This window comes from Saccopteryx leptura, chromosome 1 (genome assembly GCF_036850995.1).
Source record: "Saccopteryx leptura isolate mSacLep1 chromosome 1, mSacLep1_pri_phased_curated, whole genome shotgun sequence".
Taxonomy (NCBI): Eukaryota; Metazoa; Chordata; class Mammalia; order Chiroptera; family Emballonuridae; genus Saccopteryx; species Saccopteryx leptura.
This window is the reverse complement of record NC_089503.1, coordinates 105,951,641-105,979,254: the sequence shown is the minus strand read 5'-3', so window position 1 is coordinate 105,979,254 and position 27,614 is coordinate 105,951,641. Positions and strand designations below refer to the sequence as shown.

Below are 27,614 nucleotides of genomic sequence, written 5' to 3'. Positions count from 1 at the left end.
CAATTTCCTAAATGAAAAGAAGTCAGTAAAACTGCCTTTTGTACTTTAGACTTTTCTATTTGGATACTTTCTATTGACACTCTTCTTCAAGAAGCTATCCAGGCGTTTCATGACCATGAAACAGACAGCGAGGCCCCGCGCATTCAGAATACAGCAGAAGAGAATGCTCTCCCGGGTCCAGACAGGAACGAAAGCCAGGCAAGTGTGATTTTAGCTACCTTCCCTGCACCTCGTACATGAATGAGATTCGAAGCTCCATGGAATCTGAGAGATCTTCTAGACCAAAGATTGATAAACTTTTTTGTAAAGTTCCCAAGAGGAAATATTTCAGGTTTTATTGGCCTAGAAGCAAAATCAAGAGTATTACGGGGTACTTAATATAACATGAGAGAAAATCCCCACCACTACTTCCGGTTTCCCTGGTGGTGAGCTGGCTTTGTGCTCAGTCGCCTTCAACTAGAAACAGTCTCTTCAAGACAGAGCCACTGATGGGTAGGTGCAGGGGCTGGATTCCAAGGGGTTAGAGAGAAGTAGGGTATGAGTATTGTGGAGGTGTTCACCAAGTCACCAGCTCCCGGAGTGAAATCCTGCCACTGATAGCCTGGCAGTGGCCAACAGCAGAGTCCCCAACATGTAGCTGGAACCCAAGGTCAGTGCTAGAGCTAAACAGGGAACAGAAGATGGAGAGGGGACACCAGGCTTAGTCCTCAGGCTCATGATGGTGTCTCATGAAGTTTTATATTCCCGGAGACCATATAAAAAAACTCAACCCTCCAGATTTGGTCCATGGGCCATCATTGGCAGGCTTCCGATCTAAATTTATAGATCTCAATTTCGGGAGGTGTGGGGTGGGGGGTGGAAGGGAGGTCTCTGTATGGTTTATTAGCATCACATTCTCATCAGTATTGCATTTTGTTCCATTATTTCTTGAAGATTCTGGTGCAGGAAATAGGAGAATGTGGTCTAGTATCCTCATTTTAATAGGAAAACAGTAGAAGCCCTAAGCATGAATTGGTTTGATTGGGATCAGAAGGCTTGTTAATATCCAGGCTATGATTGGAATCCCAAGTTCTAAATTTATGACTCTTTCCTCTACCTTATGCTGTCTCAGCAATTGAATAAATCAGCAGAGAATTTAATCCAGATCATTTACATGAACTGCAAAATAAGTATCATTTAACTATAAGTTGTTAAAATAACTAGACGTTTTCTTCACTGTGGGCTGATCTGTCTTCCGTGTTGTGGTACTCGTAGTATTCTAACCTTCCAAGTGCTAGATAATGCATATGTCTTTTCTTTCCTTCCCTTATGGCTGGCTATGACTGACACCCTTAGGATTGTTCATTCTAAGATGGTTTTTCATAAACTCTACCTTTTTCTCAGCTTCCATGGTATTTTCAAAATAGCAGTTATTGTATTTGACTTAGTAATTGAAGGCCAATTGAAAGAGAGATTCTACCACAGGTTACTGTGTGTTTCCATAAGTACAATTATCATCAAATTTTCTTTCTTTCTGGAAATTATTCAGTCCCTCTTACTATTATTTTATTTTATTATTTTAGATAGAATAATATTTTTTTCTAAGCTTATAGAAATAAAATTAAGAATGCTGTTAAACCATGGCAGTATTAATATCTGTCCTTGTGTGTGTGTTTTCTCTCCAAAGGATCTGCAAAATAAAGTTATAGCTGATGAAGTTTCAGATGAAGCATTTCCAGAAACAGAAGATAAAAGTATACTTAGTAAGTAAGATAGCAAAACAAGTCATCCATCATTTACATTAGAAGGACAAGCAGGGTAAGGACACGTGTGTGAGCACAGACATGCTTCCCAGGAAAGAAAGGAGAGACAGGAGAGGTTCACATCGTTGTTGGCATTGTCATTTGACAGAGCAAGATAAACACAGAAGTCCCTAACTTTTGTCTACAAATGGGGATAAGAGAGAAAAATAATGCGGGATCTTTTCACACTCTTTCAAGTAGTTGCTCAAGTTCGTTATGGTTATAAAACCCACCAGTACATTTCATCGTCCTTCTTCCTGGCTTTGCAGAGAGACAGGATTTTATTGTTCCCTTTCACTGGTGCAGGTCTGGGTGCCTGAGTGCTGTGGAGGCTCCCTCTGAGTGCTACTGCTCTGTTCACAGAGCTGAGGGAGGCCACAGGGACTTGTACCATCAGCCCACTTGAACAGTGCTTGCTTACATAACATCAGTTTATTCCTAAACTTGGACAAGGCAAATAGAAGAAGGCTTCCCAAACATAATGAAAAGTTACCTCTCTGGAGATCTGAGCCTCAGTCCTTTAGATCCTTTATAGAACCATTGATAGAAAACTATTTTAAGTCTTAAATATACTTTCTATGTGTGCTAGCGAAGGCTTTGCCATAGTCATAGTTTATTCCTAGTCTAGAATAAAGTTCAGGTCGTCCTGTGTCATCATCATCATAGCCATCACCATTGGACAATGTATGACTCCCTTTAAGCATGCAACTCCCTTAAAACAGTTCAGTTTTCTTCTTTTAAAAGGAGATAATTTGTCCCTTATTTTAGTTATTTTTTTCCAGGTATTTTAGTTCATTTGTAATCTAAGAACTGTATAATCTATCTTATTGCAAAAGTGTAATAATTATAAATGGACTCTGAAAACTTTGTATTTAATAGAGTATAACCAAAAATCTGTCTAGCTTCTAGAGTTTTCTGCTTTTAGACTTGTTACTTTTAACTAGATGATCCAGGAAAATGAACGTGTAAATAATTAACCTTTTAATATTGCTTAAGAAACCTGGCTTGTTTTCTGCAAAGAAAACCTCAACAATACTTAAAGTGTGTCTTATGGTGCTGTTATGACAGAGCCCCATTAGAAGGAGGTGGAAAACACCACGCCACACAGTGGCTGGGATTGTCACGTTGTGGAATGAGGTTAACAACCACACAGTGGTGATTCTATTACTTCCTTCCTCTGAGTATCTCAGGCATCGCTGGATCCAATGACACACCTGTCCAAAACCATGGGTGGTCAAGAACTAGCATGGTTGTTAGTTGTAAATACTGGAGTATATTCTCACCACTTTTCCTGTTGCTAGGTACTGACATCAGTAAATCAACAAAACCTGAAGAAGTCAAATCAATTGATAGTTTCTCTAAAGTAAGTATTATAATTTACTTTTGGTTAGTAATACATTGAAATGTGTCACGATTCCTTGCTTTCTAGTGTGTCTTCAAGTGGAATGAAGTAACAATGTGCTCCTCTTTGGTTTGAAGTAAATCTGACTGTGAAATATTAGCTAAACCTGAGTTCACTTGTTATTTTTCATATCTAAAGCAGTGGTTAATGATATTCAGTTTTGCCAAGTAAGAAAGTAAACACATTTTTTAATTTTAGACTTACGACAAATGTATATTTATGTGTTTTTCTTTACCACTTAATTTATGACTTTTATTTTCTTACAGACTCTCTTTACCTTTAAAGAATTTTCCCAGCATTAATCTGTGACTCTACAGAATATTTTATTAATCTCTTGAAAAAATACTTACAACAGCTCACTCACTATTGTTTTAATGGAAATAATATTTTCATATATTGTATTGCTTTACCATATATGGAAACATTTTTGTCATTGAATAGAATGACCAGATTAATCGAGTGGAATTTCATTTATTTTTGTTACATTTCATTACCTTTTTTATGAATTTAATTCATAGAAAACAATTTTAAAATATTTTAGATTTTGAAACTGTATAAGAAAAGAAAAAGTTTTGGAAGGATATATACCAAACTGTAAGCATGACGACCAATATGGAGGGAGGGAAATGGGTTTAGAGAAAGTGATACAAGGCCTTATCATTTTTACTGTATGTATTTGAAATATAAATTATCAGGAATGTCAAGTATATTTTTGTATTTACATTTAATGAGTTTCAATTTCCCCAAATTCCATATTCAGTTCGAAGAGCCTAATTTGTTTCAAACACTGTTGTGATGATTTGGGATGTATCACTGAACTAAAAACACCGAGTTCCAGGACCATATCAAGTTTACATTTTAATAGAGGACACAGATAATAAGCCATAAACACATAAAGAAATGAATTCTATGATATATCAGATATCTATAAAGAATAAGTAGAGTTGAGTAGAGTAAGGAGATCTGGAATATGGACCACGCGAAAAAGTAAGGCTGCTGTCTTAATGGGGTAAGCCCCTTGAGAAGGTGCAATTTAAGCAAATTGAACAAAGATGGAGTCAGCCCACTGGGTCTGGGGAAGCATTTCAGGCAGCAAGCACAGCTGGATGACAACTGTGAGGCAGAAAGGCACATGGCATCAAGGTGGAAGAGGAGTAAGGGATGAGGTTAGAGAGACGCACGGAAAGGGGGAAGAGCCCGGTCAGCCAGGGTCACACAGGCAGCGACTAGGACATTTGGAGTAAAAGGGGAAGTCTTTGCAGGGTTTTAAGTAGAGATGTTTTATCACTTGACTTATAAAATGCTCACTCTGGGAGCTGAATTAAGAATAGACACTAGAGAAGTTCCTGTAGCTTTGTTGGACTAGCCTTCTACAGATAACATTCTAAGGCTAGGCAAAATAGAGAAGCTTATTATTTGAGGGCCAACAGCAGGTGGGAAAAAGGCAAAGCAACAAACAAGCAAGCAGCAAAAAGCAGGCAGAAAATGTATGGAATTTGACCATTGAATAAAGAGAGCTTCGCTGGACAAGATCCATGCCCCATCTGCATGACGCGAGGTGCTGGAACTCAAGCAGAAAGCCTCATTCTGTTTTATTTGAAGTATTCAAGGATAAAGTTGGAGAAGCTGAAAATGAAAAAGGTCTTGGAAGGGAGGGAGCCACAGAAAAGGAACCTCAGAATCTGCATGCACATTTTTCTTAAATGCTTGGCTGACACTATTACTGTCACAATCGCTGTCTTCCCAGAGAATATGACCATGTAATGTTTTTTTTCTCCAAATATTTGGAATCTGAACTTTAAATTAGCTGGACTCTGCCACCCATTGTTTATTTTCACAGCTCACTGCGCGTGCTGAGCTTGGTGCAAAAGCAGAGAAGTTGCTGAAGAAGGGGCTGAGTGTTCCCGACACGTTGCTAGTTAGCATCATGGTAAACGCTATTAAGTATGTATTATTTTTGAACCTATTTAATATATTCCCTGTCATATAGAGATGTATAAAAATAATGTAGAGATATTTTTATTCTTAATGTCAAATGAATACTCCTTATGACATAAACCAGACAGCAAGATCAAGATTTTTTTTGTGTGATTCACAAGCCTCTATTTCATTTCCCCCTTTACCAACCATGACTTTATTTGCCCAGATATTAATTCAGATCTGTTTTTATTTTGTGTGAGACATCCAAGAAGAAATCACATTCTACTTGGAAAAGCCTAGGGACATATTATGGAGGGGAGAGACCCTAACTGTGGGCTCACAAGACAATATCCTTCCTTATTTTGTGTTTCAGAGGGAGGGGGTGAACCCAGGGACCCAAAGACTGGGCAGCGATGGGTTGGAAGGCAGTGAGGACGAGTTTCACGGGTGAGAAATAATTATGTGCATTGCACAGAGGTGACATGTGATAGGGGATGAAGAAATGTCAAAGTAGACTATAATTCTGTAATCTTCCTCCTTTCAAAGGATGAAGGACTCTTCTCAACCCTTTTTTTCATAATACAGAAAAAGGCCAAGTTAAAGAAGCCATAAAAGCTCAGTTGATCTGTATAATAAAGAGATGAAGGAGGCATAGCAGGATGGAATAAAAAATCAAAAAGCTGCTGTGAAAGAGCTTGGAGAGCTTGGTTGGGTGAAGAAAGAGAGGTCGGGTTGCTAACTGTGTGGGAGACAGATCGAGAGGCAAGGGAAGGAGGCTGTCGGGAAGCTGTGCTCTTCCTCTGGGGTGGACTCCCTTTCGTGTGTTCCTGAGGCCTCATTGGAGACTGAAGCTGCCTCTCAGTTGTGATGCATCTTGGAACAATTGCTCCTTGAGTGTATCACCAAAGAAACTGGTCACAAGGATGCTCCCTCCACCCCTCCCAGAGCTGGAAGTGGTCTCATTCTACTAGTAACATTTCTCAGAACTGGCATGAAATATGTTGTATCTATGGGAATCCTTGTTTAAAAATAATTGCATATGAAAAACAATCAGCTATGAAGCAGATCTTAGCTTTGGCTTCAGTGGAGCCGGTGTGTCCGGCACCACCATCAGAACTCCACCACCATCCCACAACCCCCTTGCCCCGAGGCACCTGCAAAGGCTGCTGTTGAAATCCTTTCATCTAGTCCAAACCCATCTTCTTCAATGAGGAAAGAGAGGCACCTGGTAGTCCAGTGAGGCAGTCCAGTCACTTATCCGGTTAGTTATGTAGCCAGAGCCAAAGCACAGGTGTTCTTGCTCCATGCGTCCTCACCCTGACCTCCTCCTCCCGCTGAAGTAGCTACTGAGACTGTGCATGGAGGAGAGGTCACCCAGACCTGGATATGGGGCTCAAGAAACTTCTCCGTCTTAAACCAATGAATCGGCAAACCCATGCTGCGCAGAAGGCTTTACCAAGCCCTGGACAAGTTAAAAAGCAAAAATGCAGTCTTTTCCCACTCTTTGTACTTCTAACAGAGAAAGAAACAAGTTCATAACTTTTAATCCAAACACCACATCTCAACTTTGCCTAATGTAGAGGTTTAGCAGGGCAAAGTTGAAGTTTATGCCCTTTTCACATTGATTTCCAATTTAAAGAACTAAAATAATTCTTGGAGCACCCATTCTCTGTAGAGGATGCTGCAGTGAAGGTCCTTCCCCACCTTATAATTTAATTGAGATAAATAAGACTCACTTGCATTTTTTTCTAAGTCAAAATATAATAATTACCAGTTGTATGGGGAAGCGAGTGAGAGCCGGAGTTCAGTCAGTCGTGATGGCTCACGCTGGTTTGGGGTCGGGTAGGAAGAATTTCCCAGGTGGGTACAGTGAGTATCCACTATGTGCTAACCTCTGTGCTGGTTCTTAAAATGCATCATTTCAGTTCATTTTTATAACCACTGTGTGAGGTGTGTAATTCCACTGTGTGTAGATGAAGAAATAGGTTCAAAGGAGAAGCTGCCTATGAACACAAGCTAGAAAATGCAGTTCATACTAATTCATACTCACATAACACTGAGGAGATCAGCTTGTTTGAAGTAGATGGTTCACAATTGTGAACATGAAGATGCAATAGGTAAGTTAGTTGTGTCCAATTAGTTTTAAATTCCATGTCATGGCCTCTAGAATCGACATGGAGGGCATCAGGCACCCACAGAAGGATTTGTAAACAAGTGAATGATTAGTTAACCTAAATTTAGCTGTAAAGAATTAAAATTTATACAGGAGGACATTGTCATGGAATTGAACGAAAAAGGCAAGATTCATTGCATTATTATTTCCAAAGTACTGTGTCTACCAAAATGTTCATGGTTTGTCCGTATTCAATTTAGTCAGATACCTGTGGATCAAGGCTGGGTGCTCGATGGCTTTCCAATGACATTAAACCAAGCAAAGCTTCTGGAAGAAGCTCTCACAGGCTGCAACAGAGACCTCTTAGAGCTGGAGGCAAAGAAAGCACAGATATCCACACTGGCTGTCGATCCTACCACTGCCAAAGAAGTACCTCTTCCCCCTGCTGCTTTTGATTTTGTCATGTTATTAGCTATTTCAGATATTTCCTCATTGGATCGCATGAGTGATACCATGGGTAAGTTGGACACTTTCTTTTTCTTCTTTTCTTTTTTCTTCTTTCTTTATTTTTTTTATATGTTATTGTTTAAATTTCTTTAGGATGCTGAGTACCCTAAAATTGAATTCTTTTCTGGCACTATCTACCTGGAGTTAGTGCAGACTCAGTCCCACAAAATTGCCCTCATTACAGATGTTAAGCTGCAGTAGTGGATGCCCTGGTTACCAGCATTTCTGTCTGACTTGACTACAAATGTGAGGATTTTCTTGACCCTTCCTCAAGTTTGATAACATGCTGTAAATGGCTCAGAGGACTCGGGAAAATACTTTATTTACTATTATTGATTTATTTTAATGAATATTATAAAGGATAAGACGAACAGCCAGATGAAGAGGTACATAGGGCAGGGTCGGGGAGAGTCCCTGTGAAGCTAGGCGGGCACATCCTCCCAACATGTGGATACATTTGCCAACCCAGAAGCTCTTAAAGTCCTTCTTCAGAGTTTTTATGGAGGTTCAATTATGTAGCATGGTCGATTAAGTCATTGGACATTGGTGATTAGCTCAGTCCCTAGCGCCCTCTTCTGCCTAAGAGATCACAGGGTGGGCTAAAAGTTCCAGCCCTCTAATCACCTTGTTGATTACTGTAGCAACCAAACCCTAAACTCTAAGAGTCACCTCATTAGCACAAATCAGATAAGGCTAAAAGGGGCTTGCTATGAATAACAAAAGATGTTCCCATTCTACTAAATGAGAGAACATATTCACAGACACAAGTGATAAGAGGTGAATATCCAAAATTTATAAATAACTTATAAAACTTAACACCACACCAAAATAAAAAGATAATTATGAAAAAATATAAAAAACCCAAGCAATCCAATTAAAAATAGACAAAGGACCTGAATAGACACTTCTCCAAAGAGGACTTACCAATGACCAATAGACATATGAAAAGATGTTCAACATCACTTATAGTCAGAGAAATGAAAATTAAAACCACTATATCGCCTCATACCTGTCAGAATGATTTTGAATAACTCCACAAATGACAAGCATTGTCAAGGATGTGGAGAAAAGGGGATACTCCTGCACCATTGGTGGGGATGCAGACTAGTGCGGCTGCTGTGGCAGACAGTTATAGAGTTTCTTCAAAGATCAGAAATGGACCTGCCTTATGACCCAGTAATTCCACTTCTGAGGATTTATCCAAAGAAATCCAAAACACCAATTCAAAAGAATATATGTACCCTTATGTTCATTGCAACATTATTTACAATAGCCAAGCTACGGAAGCAACCCAAATGTCCATCAATAGATGAGTGGATAAGAAAGCTGTGGTAACATATACAATGGAATGCTATTCAGCCATTAAAAAGAATGAAATCTTACTATTTGTGACAGCATAGATGGACTTGGAGAGTATTATACTCAGTGAAATATGTCAGTCAGAGGAAGAAAAAATACCATATGATTTTACTTATATGTAGACTCTAAAGAACAAAGTAAATAAACAAAACTGAAGCAGACTCATAGGTACAGAGAACAGACTCATGGTTACCAGAGGGAAAAGGCATTGGAGCACTGGGTGAAAGAGGTGAAGGGACTAAGAAGCACAAACTGGTACTTACATAATAGTCATGGGGTTTTAAAGTACAGCATAAGGAATATAGTCAATAACATTGTAATAATTATGGATGGTGCCAAGTGGGTACTGGAAATATCAGGGGAACACTAAGTAAAGTATATGATTGTCTAACCACTTAGCTGTACACCCAAAACTAATATTTAATAAACAAGCAAAAAAAGATAAACAGAAATTGAGTCAAAGGTACAGTAGCTTGCTATTGAAGCCCCTACTTGTTCCCCAGAAGAAATCTCATGAACTCAAGTACCTTTTATATTTTTCTTGGCTTGAATATACCTGAGAAACAGTTAAGATTTATATGCTCACAAAAAGGAAAATATGGTTTCAGAATTGGAGCAGAATGAGTCACATTAGAATGACTTAGATGAGATTAAATAAATTCTCAACAACTTCTCCTCCCAAAATGCTCTTCTCACTCTTACCACTCAAAATGCTACAAGGATTTCTAAACTCTGTGTCAGGAGCCAAAGGCCAAATATATATTTATTATATATTAATATCACAGGTATTAAATGAGATAAAAAGTTAAACATGTAAGATAGAATCTGGCACATGATAACATGCATGTAGCAAATACATATATATCAGAAAATTGTGGAAGACATTAAAATGCATTCAAGAACAATGGATATCCTTTCAACAGAAGGCTGAGTTTTACCTAATGAACCCTTTGGAATATCTGATTCCATAGGGGTCTGTGTCTTTTATTGGCTCTTCTGTAACTCTACAAGTTGTAGGAAATTGATAGTAATTCAAATCAGTCTTGTTCACAGACATGCAAATAAATTTTTCAATCAATATACAATTTATTTCCACACTTTCTAAAAGATGATTCCAAATACTACATTGCTCTATACTAAGTAACTAGCTTTTCATTCATTTAACGTCTTACTGGTTCCCTCATTAAGTGAAGAGTTAAGTCATTTTACATTTGTTTAAGAGTCTTGGCTTCTTTAGAATTCTTTTCTCTATTTATTTGAGAAAAGGGTACAGGTGCTCAGGTGCTCAGGCTTCTTTAGAATTCTTTTCTCTATTTATTTGAGAAAAGAGCTCAGGTGATTTTTAAGCCAGGAAATTAGTGAGGTTGCAAACTCCAGGTTGTTTTTTTTCAAAGATGTTTACCTGTATTAGTGTAAGTCTTGGAAAAAGAGATCAATATCATCCAGGGCTGGTGTAGCCAAAAGACACAGAAATTGAAGTTATTAAATGAGGGAGAGGAGTTGAAGGGTTCACCTATGTAATTCTGGTTTGCAAGAAGATAAGTGAAGTCAGGATAATGCTGGTAGTTTGGAGGAAAAGGTTGTTTAAGGACTGACTGATATTGGAGAGACTCAATGGCTATACGGGAGTGTTGGACAGATAATAGGAGTAGAAATCATTAAGATTGCAGAGATGAAGCCATTCAAGGTGACCACAAAATCCAGGATGTGGCCATGGTAGTGAGTGACAGAAGTAGAAAGGCAAGGGCCCAATGCCAGGGTGGGGCTGGGGAGAGAGGACTGCTTATTCATGCGCTGAAATCCTTGACAGATATGAGAAAGTGACCAGGAGATGGTGCATGACGGCATCTCCTGAGAAGAGCTCCTGCAATTTTCTTCAATTATGCATTACTGTTGTCAGTAATCTTTGGGTTTTATAAATAACCTAAAAACATTATTCTGTATTCTAAACTCATTTCCTCTTTTTCTGCTATTAATATAGACAAAGAACAATTGATTTCTGTATCCTGTGAGGGTACTTCATTTTTTTGAACACTATTATGTAATTAATTCACTCTTCCATGTTCTCTTGCATTGACTGAGTAATTCTGTTTTTTTAAATCTAGTTCAAGAATGTTTCCCTCTTTCTTATTTTTCATTTATTTTAAATTCATGAATATTCTGGATTTTGTACTATTAATCCTGAATAAGACTCAATCAGAGCCGTTGCGATTGTTTTTGTTATTGTTTTTGGTCTCTTGTGGTCTTTTCCTTTATATTTATTCTACAGAGAAAGATCATACAGTCGAGAAAGAAAGATAAATTACTTTATTGTATTGTAATATAATATTGATAAATAACTTTATGCATATTTTACTTTATGTCCACCCTGTTATTTCATTCTTAATGTTCACATCACGGTGGTAATTTTCTAATTGTTTACTACTTTGTTATTCATGATGACCCATCATTTTTCATTCTCATCTCTTCATGATTAATCCAGGGACCCTCTCCATTTAAACCACAACTCCTCTTCAATTTCATATTTCACATTTTCTCCAATTTCCAAGAAAAATTAAATTCTCATCCCAAAACTGCACTCTTTCAAAATTATTTTTATTTATTTTTAAATAATTAATTTTTTTAAGTGAGAACTAAGGAAATAGTGAGATAGACTCCCACATGTGCCCCGATTGGGATCCAACTGGCAATCCCTGTCTGGGGCTGATGCTCAAATCAACTGAGCTATTTTTAGCACCTGCAGCTGACACTTCAACCAACTGAACTATTCTCAGTGCCCTGGGCCCATGCTTGAACCAATTAAGCCACTGGCTGTGGGAAGGGAAGAAGGAGAGAAGAGAGAGAGGAACGGGGGTGGGGGGTGAGAAGCAAATGGTCACTTTTCTTGCATGTCCTGACTCGGAATTGAACCCAGGATGTCCATATGCCATGCCAGTGCTCTATCCACTGAGTGAACTGGCCAGGGCCTCAAAATCTTATTAAACATTTTAAGTAATTTTGGACCAAAGGCAGAACCCAATCTATATGACTTTTTTGCATCAGTACATTTTAGCGGTGCTACTGGAACTTTGGTTTGGCAACTAATCTAATTAAGTAATTTTCATATCATAGCCGAAGCATTTTCAACTGCAGTTTCTGAAGAAGATATCAGTCAACATGTTGCTGCTAAAAGCCAAGATATGGATGATGACCAGAATTTAAGAGACCAAATACATCATAGGTTAGTTTAAAATTCAGTGTCATGCTTCTTGTCTTTCGAACAGACTGACGATTAGTCACTTTAGGCTCATCAGACCTAGGAAAAAGACCTATTTCCTAACATCCAATCTTTTACAAATAAAACTAAGTAGCTTTGATGATGAATGAAGTATTTACGTGCTTGCTTTCGTAGTCAGAGCACTAGTCATCACAACCTGGGAGGAAAGAATGAGATCAGGCAACACTTCCCTCTGTGGTTACATGAACTTACGAGTTTATTGTATGGAATCCTAATTCAGCCCCTATTCAGCAAATGCCAATGAAGACTGTGAAATTTCAAAGAGCTAGGCATCCAACTACAGACTGTGGTCCTAAAACTACTTCTGTTTTGCTAAAATGAAGTTAAACTTTATTTAAAAATATAAAAAGATAGAAAGAAACTATTTTGGGGGTTGTATACAATTTGTTCATTGGGAAAGAAAATTAAGACAATTTTATGAAACCCTGAGAAATCCAAAAATATACAGTGAGCCAAGGACAAATAATTTGAGTGACATTCAGCCTGTCAACTCTCAGGGAGGACAGGAAAGTTTCAAGAATATATCTGAGTGAAGCAAATAGGACTGAACCGTCCACACTTACTCAAAGATCTCATCAATTTCCATCTCTGAGAAAAGAGTAAGTGACTTAGGTGGCTCAGGCTGAAGCTACCATCAAAAGTGTGTTCAGTGACTCTACCACAAGTGTACAGGGTGTTTCCTGAGAATTTCACTTAGAAAACTGAATCACTACTAAAGCTTTCCTGAAATGATTCCATTTTCAAATCTTTTCATCTTTTACATACCTCAAAAATATGGCTTGATGGCATTAAATAATTTCTTCTTTAAAATGATTGTTCTTCCATCGCCTATAGAATTCTTAACGTTGGGCTTTCAGATTTAACTATATGAGTGGCTTGTTTTTTCATTATGTACGTCAGGTCAGTCACGCTTACTGTTACCCAAATAATTTCCATCAGTTTGTAGTATTTATATAATATTTTGATTTTGTAGAATTACAGGTTTCTTGGACAACTGGCCTTTATTGGAACAATGGTTCACAGAACCAGAAAATATTCTGATAAAAATCAATGCTGAAGTAGATAAAGAGTCCTTATACCAAAAAATAAAAGAAATATTTATGGATGAAATAGTAAAAAAGGAGAATAAAGGTAATTATATTTCTTTATAGTTTTGAGCTTATGACCACAACATTCTCTCTCTTTTGGGGGGATTATACTATCTGCAAATGTCTTCTACCTCTGATTTTAGTTTTTTGCCACAAATGTTTTTAAATAAAATATGTTCTCCTTGTTTTATTACATTTTAATCTAATCAGAAGAGATCCTCTAACTGAAAACATTGTTTTTATATGAAAATAAAAATAGCAGAGTTACAATTAAGGATGTTCTAGAGAAGGTTAAAGATGTGGATCTGTTAACCTTATCCCTACAAAGAAACAGTGAGCAACTTCTCTCTTTTGGATGTAGATACAAGCAGTTTATTTTCACCAATCTTCTTGTGTTGGTATAAATTTATTGATTATTAACAACTCATTTACATGCCTGCTTCTAGAATATATATTGCCCAAATCCAGCCATCCTAATCTCCTTCATCCTTCATCTAACCAATAATAATGCCCATCCACATTTCGTAGTATTATTGGAATTTGTTCCTGAAAGAAATGTGAAACTCCTCTGTTTGCCAATGCCAGATTTACATTGTAATTTTTCCCTTGGGAATAATTTGAGAAATGTTCCCTTGTATCAATTTTCCCTAATTATATTGGCAACTGCAGTTTCTTGGTATAATAGAAAATGGTCAAAGTTAATATCGCCAGGATTCTAAAACTGCCTTCAGAGCAAGCTGTCTCCAGCCACTAGATGTGTGACCTGACTACCATAATGTATCAGTTAACTGATGCCAAAATAGCACCTCATATAAACCATAATCACCAAGGGACCTGGACCTCACACTTAGAAAGACATGCTCCTGTATCTCAATGTCAGCTTTCTGACAATATGAAAACCAATTCATACATTATTTAAGAGGCTCCCCATGTCATTTGGCCATCAAACACTAGGCTGAGAGGAGGGACAAACCACCCACAACCATCTCAGAATCCTGGTTGTGTGACAAAACCAGACTGGTTCCAAGTGGTAACCTCAAACATCTCCAGGTTAGAATTGATTTGTTTTTCTCATCAATGGGACTCACTTCAACATTTCCCTAAAGATTTCACATTCTAATTACTGATTACATGAACAGACTGAACAGCCACGTATTTCAGATTTACAGTTCAATCAGTTAATTAATTTAACAAATATTTTATTGTTGATATACTAAACATTTACTTAGTACACTATTTAAAAAAATAAAAGGATGTAGTGCTTTTATATATATTCTGATGTGAAAAAAATGACCATAATAATGTCCTGTTAATTAGGAAAAGACAGGTTGCATATGAAAGAGTCTCATTTCTGTCTTTTTAAATATGTCTGTGTACTAAATATGCACAGAAAAGAGTCTGGCAGCATATACATTACTTGAAGGGCAAGGAAGAAGGCCAAAGAGCCTGAACAGGCCATTTCCCTTTCTCCTTTGTCTAAATTGTTTGGCTTTTTAAAATACAATCATTATATATTACTTTACAATCAGAAAAAGGTTTATTTCCATGTTAAACAAACACCTGGAATGAAGGCTCCTTGCTTGCTAAATTGAGAAGCATAATCTAAGGGCAGAGGGGCGCATATGCAAAGAAACAGGCACCCAGGAGTGAGGGGAGTCGTTGCCATTGGCCAGTCAGTAAAGCGGTGGCCATTCCCAGCATAGAGCGCTGATGGCCAGGGAGGGCAGGGACAGCGTGCTAGAAAGGGTGACCTTGAGTCAGGAAAGCCAAAGGGCTGTCACCGTAACAGGGGCCTGGAAAAACACAAACCACCACGCTCTGCCACGCAAGGCCCAGCTGACTGCGCCCTCAGCGGGCAGCACGCCTCCTTCTGAGGCCGCAGACGTCGCCCACGCCCTTGCCAAGCCTGGGCTCCGGGCCGCTCTCTGGGTGGCCTGCGCTGCTCAGCACTCGGATTCAAACGTCAACAGCCGCCCGCAGCGCCGCTGGTCCCCTGTGCTCTGTCTGCTCTGATCATCTTCTCCTTAGCGCGCCCCTTCCAGCCTCTCATGCAGATGAACTTATCATCGCGTTCGTGGCCGCCTCTCGCCACAGTGGTGCAGGCTTCCCCAGGCGGGGGTTTTGTTCTCTTGTTCACTGTTGCCTTCAAAAATGAGAGCTGTGCCTGCTGGTGTTTGTAGTGGCAGCAGGAGCAGGAGCAGTCGCAGCAGCGGTGGTCGTACTTATAGTAGCAGTAATGGTCGCAGTAGTAATGATGGTGGTAGTGATGGTTTTTACGGTATTGTTACTGCCCTTCCTTTCTTTCAAGGCATAATTCAGGTTCAATAAATGGTTGTTACGTGAATGAATGACTTGCTAAAACAATTGAGCGCTATGTAGTACTCTAAGCACTTTGTATCTATGTATGATCCTGCGGCTCTCCCCCTCTTTCACTCCCATCCTCCCCATCCCATTGCTTTTCACTATCTTTTTATACATTTTTTTTTACCTGTTTTTCCATTGGAAATTTTGAAATAAACCTTCTTTTATTTGTCTCCATTAGCTATTTTTAGATTGCTGTTTTTCACACACACACCACACCATCCCATTCCCATTCCTGCTGTCATCCCCACCACCACCACCATCAGAAGCAATGGGAACGGTGTTCATTACCAAGCCAAGAGGCTGAATCCCTTAAGGACTGGATAATGTAAGGAAGAACCCTAAAACATGAATTTAGCCTTAAATCAATCAGTATGGGCAATTCACATTAATTTAGGTGGTTTACTGTAGTTCAAGTGAATTAGTAGGTGTCTGGAGTTGCTAATAAATGTCCACTCTTATCCTTTTGAAGGTAAAAAGAAATTAGAAGAAAAGGAAGCTGAAAAAAAAGAAGATGTCCCCCTGGCTGAGCCCCCTCTCCCTCCTCCCCCTCCTCCTCCTGAACCAGAGAAAGAGCAGGAAACCCATTCTCGGCCTAAGCATTCAAGATCTACTGAGAAAGAAAAACAACCATCAGGTGACTGACAGAATAATTTATAATCCTATTTGCGGGTTCCTTATTTTCACTTAGAAAAGAATTACAAATTATAATACTAGTCCATTAATCTAGCTTCAGACTTTGAGCAATTTTAATCATATGAAACCAAGCTATTCACTCAGAATCAAGTGGAAAAGCCTTCAGTGGCTAAGAGCGTGGTTGTCACAAAAGCCCAGGTACTTTACTGCATGGGGGAGACCATGAAATCCTCCACCCAGACCTACTGATTAGAATAGGTCCACAGATGAAAAGAAAGGGGGCACAGAGAACAATCAGAAAGAGCTTAGAGCAGATCGAAAGGACAGATGACTGTGTGCTGAATGGCAGGGTTTAAGGTACAGTGAGAACATCTTACAAAAATGAGAATTAGCATAAGCAAATGTCCACAAAGTAAGGGAACAAATCAACACACTAGAGACTAGAATTTACATGAAACTTATTCTTCAGCACTATGTAATTATAGAAGAGTAGAAATAAGTACCTGACATCTCGGTAAACTATGTATTTATAATATAGAAAATATATGGATAAAGAACATGTGTAGAGAATATTCTGTAGCTTGAATTTTTTCTGTATTCTTAACCACTAAGGACCATTGATTTATGTGATAGAAAATGCAAATAACGACCAAAGTAAAGTGCACTATATTGGTAGAAAATCATCATCAATTTAGTGCTGTGTATGTGAAACAAGTGCGGCTGTAATTTCCGGTTTCAGCTTACAGGTGACCGGTTGTACCATTAACCAAGTCTATCTAGGTGTTTTCTTGATTGTGTATCATTATTGTATTTCTAAATCCCATCATCTTTTCAATTCATGGAGATTTGAGATGAGTCTGAATATTTTTAAATTAAATTTATTTATATTAAACAAATAAATGTGAAGACTTTAGTAACAGATGATTGTTTTTTATTAAAACCATTGCATTCCAACAAAATGGGGCTTAACTAAAGGGAAAATACACAAAATCTAAAAATGTTTCTTATCATATAAACAACAAAACACGAAGCCATGATTTATACCTACACCCTTTCCCACCACCTCACTAGAAATTGAAAAAAACAATTGAGGGATCCGGACAAAAAGTGGGAATCTTTAAAATGCCTCGTAGAACTGGGAGGACAGTGTCCCAGGCGGCTCAGGGGAGCCCGCCATCTTCCAATACAGAAGGCCTTCACCCCGTGGCTTCGGCTTCCCCTCCAAGTCTCCCCCCGGGCTGCGCAGCCAGGCGCAGGGAATCTCTACCCGAGCCATGCCCCCAAACTGGTCTCAGGTGTTCCTGCTTATAACACAGTTCACCCTGAGTTTATGAAGTTTTCTTGCAAATGAAAATTGTATTCTTGAATTCTGTGCACTGGAGGAATAATAAAGCAACTGTTGCTTCAAAGAATGGTTGTATCTGTCTGTTTTTTCTAACAAGGACAGGGCTCCTGGCTGATCTTTAAACATGCACAGAAGGGTTCATCCCCAGAGGCCTAATTACTGCCTTCCAACAACAATGCCTGTTGGAAGGGGAGCTCAGTGCTTTTGGGCATTGATGGGGCCACAGAATGAGCCTAGCTGCCCTTACAGCTCAGGGCAGCTTGGTTAAGAAATTTCAGGAGGGATATTTCCAGCGGGTTTATTTATTTTTATATAAAAATTTACACATTTTTCAAAACAGAACATTTCAGAACCAAAAGCCTGAGGCCTCAGAACATGTCCAACTCAAAAACCCAATTACAGTCTCCTTTAGAAGTTGAGAGGAAAAGAAGAGAGTAATTACATTAAAAAAATAAGTCAGGGTAGAAATGGGGTAAGGAAGGAGGCACAGTACACTGAGTACTAAGTGATTTTTGTCCAAATATGGTTCTACGTCGAATATGGTTCTGCATTTACATCTGTTACAAATGCACATGGGATTAGATTTGAGAACTTCACAGTTGAAATCTATTCAAGAATTTATCATCAAAGCCACTATACTATCAAAGGTCAGAATTTATTTTAAAACAAAAATCCTCCATGTGATAAAATTAACAGTACTACCATTACTGTTATTTAAGAATATTTTAAACAATTTCAGAATATATTTTAGAACTGATTAAAAAAAAAGAATAAGTGGGCAGAGTGCATGCTGCCTCCAACAGAAATTAGACTTGCCCTCAACACTGTGTAAGGCCAGTGTCTTAGGTATCTGTTTTTACCTTCTCCTCTCTGTTGTCTTAAGCTTAAGTAAAGCTAGTTAAATAGTTGGTTACCTAGAGTATTATTATTAAAGAAACTAGAAGTTTATGTAGATTATTATTATTATTAATTATTACACTTATTTCTTAAAAAGAATGAATTCAAATATTTGGATATTATTTATATATTTATTTGTGTGTTTGGTGGTCAACTATTTGATGTTTAAATGTCTTTTTATAAAAATTAACAAAGTTTTAAGGTTAAAATTCTTCCCTATGCCTTGCATTGGTATTACTACTATGGAATCTTGGTTGTTGGGCCTGAGATGTTTAAATGTAAGTGCTATGTGCTGTGCACTCACACACTGTTATCACTATCATTTCTAAATACAAAGAATAAATTCAGATGGGGTCTCTTTATCTCAGGCATTTAAATTACCCCATATAGTCAGTCTTCTACTGAAGAAAAAAATATATATACTCAGGAGAAAGGAAGAAAAAGGATTATATTTGTTTAGTGAATAATGCAGGATGTGGTGAATTTTTTTAAGGAACTGATTTATTAATTGGGACATATTTACCTCCATATCATTAGCTTCTCATTTTCCCCTTGTATTTCTGAACTATGTAGATTTCAGGGTTTCCAAGATAAATATAACCAACCTACTCTTTGCATTGCAACTATCAGTCAATGCAAATGGAAATATAGAAGAAGTCACAAGGCAACCAAGGTGTTTTGACATCATTCTTATTACAGATCTAGTTGTTTTATATAAGGATCATTAAGTTGAAATAAATCTAAATACGGTCATATGCTTCAAATGAATCTAACTCACGTTTAAAACTGTGCAGCTCTGTTGCATTGAAGAATTTACAACCAAATCGACTATGAAATGTTGATATTAAACTTAACACAACTTCTGTGTGACAGAATAGAATAGTACTAATAAGACTGTCATTAGAGAAGTTCCAGTCCATAGTCTGTCATCAGATGAATTCTAACTCACAGTAAAGGCCTGAGCCATTTTCTGCAGTTCACAAATCTGTTTATCTATGAGAAATAATGTTTGATTGCTTACAAATTATAATAGCTTGGACTGTTGAAGAAAACCATCAGTGATACTTCTGTGTTGAATTTTGTTTAGAACCCTCAAAGGGTAAGCAAGAATCTCCTCAGGAAGGAAAAGGGAAGAAAGCTGACACTTCATCCAAAGGAAAAGGTCCAGCAGATAAAGGTAGATGGGATTAAATATAACTCTGCGTTTTCTGTCTCAGTGAGAAGCTAGATTTGTATAGTTGTATACACTGAACACTTCTCTAAAGCATTTGTAAACCATAAGCCCCTGCCAAAGAATATAGCATCCTGGCTCTTAGCAAAGGTCCTGCTGAGAAAAGTGATGCTTTAAGGAATAAATTAGAGAATGTCTAATATGCAGAATATCCATTCATCACAGATATTACAGGCATTATCCATGGGCTGAGCTATGCCATCAGAAAGCTACATACTGAACCAAATTCTTGGGTCCCCATGGTACTGCTTTCACTGATCAGAACTTTGGTATAAAATCCTCAACTGCCATCACAGCATAACGTAGCAGTGGAGGTGAAACTTACATTATACCAACAAAAATTGGGTATTATATTTTCTGAAGGGATAGTATGCCCACTACATCATTCAGTGGTCTTTATATGAAATCTCAGGTGAGAAATTTCATTTAAAATCAAGGGACAGAAAAATCTTTCTTCATCTAAGTAGTTAGATAATTAGCTAAATGATAGCATTTCCTTTCCCCTATTTTTCTTTCTAAAAGTTAAGAACTAAATTAGTGGCTCAGGTTTAGTATCTGTATAAGAACAAAGGTCTCAGCATCTGCCCTTTATTTCTTCTCCGGTTTTGACCTTTTACTTTGTGTTTTCCTGACCCTAATTTCATTTTTTTCTATTTTATTTTAACTGCTTCTGTGATATAAGAGGGTTACATTTTTAAAGTACTGGACAGTTGGTAGAAGAAAATCTTAGCCTCTAAAAACATATTTGTTAGATTATGTTGAAACCTCTATTGCAATCAATTAATCGGAGATTGAAAGGTAGATATGGATTCACACAGTTGACATTTCCCAAGCTACTTTCAAATGGGTTGTCCTGAAGAGTGTACCTTTGTTTAACTTTCCTTGCAAATTGCCACTGGAGTTGCATCCGAAGAGTGTGCAACGTTCACAAAATGATGTACTAAAAAATTATCTTTATCTTTGGCATTTGAAGATACATAACCATGAGTCTCAAAGAGAATCTAACCCTTCCCTCACTATAAGATGTCAAGGGTTTAAATAACTAATGCCATTTGCTGCATTAACACTGAGATAAAAAAATTAATATGTGCATAATTTTCACATTTACATAATTCATCCCTTGCTTTCTCATTGTGATCAATAAAATCAAAATGAAGAATCATCATAGAATCAACAGAAATAGGAATTAAATATACCTATGCATATTAGGTACTAAGTCATAAAGTTAGACATAATAGTGTCCATGGTCTAAGATCATCCTTAGGTGAAAGTACGCCAACTCCAAACAAACAATGAGCAAATACAAGTTCAACCTGTAAAATATATACACTAGAGTAATGTTGTTATCTCAATTTAAGTAAGTCCAAGGGTTTGCAAAAATTTTACTATTATTTTACTAAAATTTTATTGTGTGTCATAATATTTAAAATAGGTAAGGAAGAAAAAGAAACTCATTCCAGTTTCACATTTATAAATTCTTTCTCAGAAATTATTCTTAGAGAAATTTATCTTAAAGTGATCACAGCACTATCACTTTTATTTCACTAGTCAGGTTAAAGGATGAAAAATCATCAACAGAAAAAAAAATAGATGAACATTTTGGTTATTGACTAAACAAAAATATTTTTAAGTTTTCTAAATTAAAAAATATCAAGGTATAACTTTAGACATATGGATAATAGTTAATCTTTGTAAATGTCACTAAACCTCCCACAAGATAAAATCATGAATTTTCCTTCCACATATAATCCATATATTTTTAACTATTATAAAGTAGATCTATTTACTTCCCAAAAAGCATTACTAGTCAATACTAATTAAATAAATATATTTTGGGAAATAATGTTCTCCCAATTCTACAAACATCTATAACTGCATCTAAAATCTCAACTAATCTGAAATAGAATTGAAACAGAATGAATTTCTAAACTCTGACAGCCTTGATCCTTTAAGGAAATATTGGTTCTTCCTGAATTAAGGTACTTTGATTAGTCACAATAGCTCATTAGGCTGCCACTTAACTGGCCTAGATTCCCCTCTAGATACTGAACTGAAAATCAGGCCTCTTCCTCTTCTCTTCCTCCTCCTTTTTCTTCTCCTCTTCCTCCTCTCTCTCTCTTCATTCCTCTTCCTTCCTGTGCCCTCCCTCTCCTTTCCTTCTCTCTCTTTAATGCCTTAATTCAACCAGGCTTATGGCATAATAATTACCCTTATTTATACTCCCTAACTGTAACAAGAAATAGAGTTTTCCATTCAGAAACCCAGTGTCTTGAGCCGTGAAATGGAAATACTCAGGAGCTACAATACTCCCTTTTCTCCTCCCTCTCACCCCTCACCCCTCACCAGCTCTGGCTAATGTCTATAACCTTCCTCCCTGCTCCTCCCCTGGGCTTCCAGGAATACCAAGCAGCACTCCTGCTATAGCTGCCCTTTCTCATTCAGGAGGAAGAATTTAATTTGCCAATTTTTGCAGTAATAAATAAAAGACATGAATGGATGAAATAAATACTCTAGATACTCTAAACTTTGTAAGAATCATATGTTTATTGTGGAATCAAAATCAGAGATGAAAGTAAAATGTCAAGATGCTTTTCATAGCCAAATGAATGAGAGAAGTTGAATTGCTTTAAAAAAAAAAGCATTATTGGTATTATTGGTTAATTTTGGGGCAGTAGAGAATGAGATTTTTTTATTTTTGATTAAGTGACAATGCCCAAAGTTGGTTAAAAAGTGACTAATGAGTTGCCTGAAGTCCATGGCAATCATAGATTTATTCGTCTGCCAGAATCTGGTCCCATTCATCTGCTTGTAATAGAATGATTGAATATGCATGTTTAAGGTTCTCCTAAAGGAAAATCATCAGGAGGAAAAGTACCAGCAAAGAAATCACCTGTTGAATCCACAGTCACATCACCTAATGCAACAGTGCCAACATCACCTAAGCCCGGATCAGAAGAGTGGGTCTATGTGACTGAACCAATTCCCGAGGTATGGTGGTTTAGATCCAAGCTAGTAGAATCTATTCTCTTTCCTGTTCATAGTAAGATCTACACCATTATTTGCAGCATCCAGATGGTTTTTGTAGCTTGATATATATCAAATAGCTCATCAAAAAGCTAAGATGATTTTTGGGACTACTCATTGACCCACATCTCCTCCTTTCTTCACTCCCTCAAGTTTCTGAATCATGCTTTGGACTGCTGTTGAGTGCTAAAATCAGGGGGAACAAATGGGTCCTCTGAGGACCAATTTTCTCCCCAAGGACAAGCAGAATGCAGTTTCCTGGAAAAATTACTTCCTCAGAACACATATCCAGCAAATTATAGCCCTCCTTCGATGTTCTCATGCCCACATCATAATGCTCCCAAGTGAAGCTTAACCTCTGACTTTCAGAAATAGAAGTAATGTTTCAAAGCTAATTAAACTAATAAAAGAGCCGGTAGTTATCTGGCCTGAGAACTTTAAATAGGTGCACTAGTGTAAGGAGAAGAGATGTCCCTTGTGAGTCCTAGAAGCTCCATTTAGTTCTTCATTCTTTGACAACTGCAGAGCCCAGTTGCCATCTGGGCACATCTGGTTGCCTTATTAGATAAATCAGCTTAGGAAAATCACACAGAACAGTCTTTCCTTTAGCTGACTGTCTGTGCCAGGCATTCGAGACCCTGTCATGAATTGCAGGGATTGTGGTGTTGCTGTTATTATTGAGGTTTCCTAGGAAAATATCTTATCTATCCAGTTACATCATAAACTCTATAATTAATTAATTTACATCGAAGGAGAAATTACAGCAAAAAATACGTAAAGATAAGAAATGAAATGATATAATTATGGATGTGTATAACTGATATCACTAAGCCACACAGAAACTACTTTCAAAAATAAATATATTAGAAAAAGAACTGTCACAGATGCAGGATACAGAAGTGGTGGTGGGGAAAGAGATAAAATTTAAATGACATTATTTGGCAGGGGTGGACAATAGAGACAAAAATATTGAAATCTAGTCTTTCACTTCAAACCTTGAAGTCCTTGGAAGGATTAAAACCTAGAGGACAAGAGGGAAATAGGAACAGAAGTAGAAAAATGACGTCAACACTGAGATGTGGCACCAGCTGCCACCTACATCTTCTAGCAATCAGGATTCTGGCAGAAAACATGATAAATTAAGGAGAGCTGGGAAAGAAAGGACTACTTACATATATGTACCCAATAAGTAAGGAAAGATACAAGGATTAGATTATTATCCCCAGAAGAGGAATACCTGGGAGCCATTGTGGCCCAGTAGCATGAGAAGGTGAGGACCATGCATGGAGCGGGCCATCTGACAGGAGCTGTCTGTCACCTTCAGCAGGGGGGTTGCATGCAGCCACAGTGACCCTGCAGAAAGGGGCAGGGAAATATGTATAGCCAGACCTTATATTCATCCTGGTCTCTTCTTATTCATCCTGCTCTGGAGGCAGAGGGCAAGGGTGTTGCCAGAAGTAGTTCTCATAAGTTATTTGGCCAAGGCACTGAGCAGGGTAAAGAATGAAGAATAGGAAGTTTGTCTAGAAGGATAATGCAAAGATGTGGAGCACAGACCTCTAGTTACCTAAGCAAAACCATGTGGAAAACACCTTTTTCTACAACCAGAAGTAGCCGAGAGCCTGTAAAAGGAAGCAGGCTACTTGATTCATTCAAGCCCTTTTTCCACTCTAAGTTTCTCACACAAGTTACAGAGCTTACCTACCGAGGAAGAGGAAAGACAGGTGCCCAGTTAAATTTGAGTTACAGATAATTGATGAGTTTAACTGGACATCTTATACTTTATATGGTAACACTCGTTCCAGGCCTGCTGGATCTACCTTATTTCATAAGTTTGTGGGGAAGCTGGAGGAGGGAAGGAAAGAGAAAGAAATTGCTCCCATTCCTGGCTCTCTCAGGCAGAGTCAGCAGCCAAGTTCAAGGAGAGCTTTGGTTCCTCTTCCTTTGCCAGCCACAAGGGAAGGTGCAGAGAGAACCACAGAGGCAGACCAAACGAGAGGTCTTTAGGGAATGTCTGCTTTGCCTACCAATTTCCCATTATGCTCAGTCTTCTCCAATGACGAGTGTACTATTTAATTGGAAAAGACAGAGCTGAACATCTAGTCATATAGTATAAGTTCGAGTCCTCACACCCAGAATATTTACATCCCAGAGACTGGAAGAACCTAGACATTTCAATAACTCAAACCACAGAGGATACAGGAGATTCTGGAAGACTAGATTACTATTTAGTGAAAGGCAGATGAGATTTAGTAGCATACAGACCAATAATCTGTATAGTAATCCCTGACAAAATTCAAGAGATAATTATTAAATGCAAGACTTCTAAGCACTTATAAAATATAAAAACAATCACCCAGAACCCACACAGGCTCGCTAAGGTAATACCTGCTGAACTGGCTCATTCCGTTTCCTCAATAGCAAAGTCGGATAGGTGGGTCAGGAAACTACCATAGACATCGTATATCTTGAGTTCAAAACAGTATTTGACAATTTCTCATAAAATTCCTATGGATCACTGAGAGCAGTGAGCAGAATGTTAGTTCAATTAGGTCCTTTTTTAGGTTGGTAACTCTTCATGCAGAGAATGTTCATTCATGGACTGAAGTCAACCAGGAGAAGGGTTTAGTAGTGGGCTTATTTAAAACAGTCTTTAGCACCATTGTGGATACCACATCCTTGAAGAGAGATCATGAGAAACTAGAACCCAGAGAAGGGAACTAGGTTAGAAACATGATAAAATAATATCAGAAGAGCATGAAACAAGTGTAAATGTTTAATTTAGATGAATGAACACTTGCAGTATGGTTGGACATAGAACCTTAGGCTTTTAAAACTAGATGGAGCCATCCAGTCTTCTAAAAATTTAACTGATGATAAAATTGTGTTTAAGTGATTTGATTTACTTCCACATTAACATTTACTGAGCACCTGTTGTGTGCTGTACTGAATGCTGGGAATCCCAGAACAACAAGCTTTATTCTGCATCCCAGCCTACCTCTCTTCACTAATATCTTTACATATTTAACAGGCTGTTCTAGGAAAGACTGTGTGAATGTAGTCTGTCCTTCTCCAAAAGGCACAGCTAGGGCAGATAAGTGGAAACTACAGGAAGACAAATTTCTGCTCAACACAAGGAAGAATTTTCCATTGATATGGGTTGTAGGACACTGTAGGGGTTGCCTTAGAATGTTGTGCTTAATGCATCAGTGAGGTCCACAGAGAGACTGCAGAGTCTGTCTCTAGTGTTTCCAGTGTTTGGCCTTTCTGAATGGAAAAAAAATAGCCCAGATGACCTCTAAGTTCTCCATGTGTGATTCCCTGAGTAAGTAAATTTACAGCTGATAAAGGAATATATAATACAGCAAATTTATATTGAATATAAGAAGTATCTTCAATTTTTATTTCATTTTGATTGTTTATTTTTTATTGTTCATTTGCATTAGTGAAAATAACATCAAAGAAACTTTCCCACTTTCATGGTACACAGAGCAAAGATAAAATCTTTCAGATGAATTCAGAGAAATACGTCACCATCACTCTGATGTGAACACTAGGTATTCCCCATACAAGACAATTTCCCAACTTAGGTAAAGATGTTGACATCTCTGACAATTCAATTCATTCATTCAATCAGTAAATATTATATATTTGAGCACCTCCTATATCCCCAGACACTGTGGAATTATAGGGAAAACTGTAAAGTGGTGAGAAAGACAACCATTGTTTCTGGTTTTATGAGACAGATATTCTCAAGAATTAGCTGGGTGAAGGGAAGGAAAAAGGAGCAAGAAGTTTCACAGAACATGTTTTAAAGATCTGTTACACCTCAATCTTCTAACTTAGTATTGCTCTTTTTGACTCAATTATTCACAAGAATTTTCACTTTGAAATTATGATTTTTATGCTTTACCATTTAATAGGAAATACCCTCATTTTTAGTACCTTACTGGGAACTAATAGAAAATTCCTACATCAACTCCATCAAAACAGTACTCAGACACCTGAGAGAGGACCAGCATATTGTGCTTGCTTACTTATATGAGATTAGGTAAGTGGAGCTTCCAGAGTTCAAATTTTGCAGTTTACAGGAATGACACGTAAGCTGCAGCTCATTCTCTGAATACCTTACAGAACAAGTTTCCAGCATTTTCTAAGGCGTCCAGATCACAAGCAAGATTTTGTATCTCAATGGCAGGCTGATTTCAACTCTCTTCCGGAGGACCTGTGGGATGACGAGGAAACAAAGGCGGAAGGACACCAGAGAGTAAATGTAAGGGAGTCTGCGAGCTGCCTGATCAGGTCTCTGCAGTCTTGCGTCCTGTACTGCAAGGCCCTGATCCACTCCCTTTTTGTTTCCCTGGGGTGTGAAGATGAGAAAGGAAATGGCCTGAACACTTACTTTCAAGAGTGGTTGTAGATAGGCCCGCTGAGGTGACATATGAGCAAACTCAGTACAGAAGTGACTAAGCCATGCAGACATTTGGGGCAAGAGTACATCAGTCACAGGGAATACAAAGGCAAAGAACAGCATTGAGTGGGAGGGTACTTGGTGTGTTTGAAGAACAGTAAAGAGGCAGGTGGGCCTCAAGCGGAGTGCATGGGCCAGAGGGGTTTCATTTACAAATACCTGCTGAGAACCAACTTTTATTATAGAGAATTATACAGTGGAA

The 27,614-nt window shown here is 38.0% G+C and overlaps 1 protein-coding gene across 4 annotated transcripts in view; it reads left to right on the top strand.

Annotated features, from left to right (window-relative positions):
• Window positions 1–27,614, top strand: part of SPEF2 (sperm flagellar 2) — a 156,858-nt gene that overhangs the window by 65,469 nt on the left and 63,775 nt on the right. For all 4 annotated transcript variants that reach the window (XM_066373513.1, XM_066373542.1, XM_066373523.1 and 1 more), the window contains exons 11-22: window positions 50–198; window positions 1,667–1,742; window positions 3,083–3,144; window positions 5,024–5,127; window positions 7,477–7,733; window positions 12,194–12,302; window positions 13,333–13,490; window positions 16,281–16,445; window positions 19,774–19,863; window positions 22,757–22,905; window positions 26,865–26,992; window positions 27,076–27,214. In XM_066373513.1, coding sequence (XP_066229610.1) covers window positions 50–198; window positions 1,667–1,742; window positions 3,083–3,144; window positions 5,024–5,127; window positions 7,477–7,733; window positions 12,194–12,302; window positions 13,333–13,490; window positions 16,281–16,445; window positions 19,774–19,863; window positions 22,757–22,905; window positions 26,865–26,992; window positions 27,076–27,214 — 1,586 coding nt within the window. The remainder of the gene's footprint in view (window positions 1–49; window positions 199–1,666; window positions 1,743–3,082; window positions 3,145–5,023; window positions 5,128–7,476; window positions 7,734–12,193; window positions 12,303–13,332; window positions 13,491–16,280; window positions 16,446–19,773; window positions 19,864–22,756; window positions 22,906–26,864; window positions 26,993–27,075; window positions 27,215–27,614) is intronic.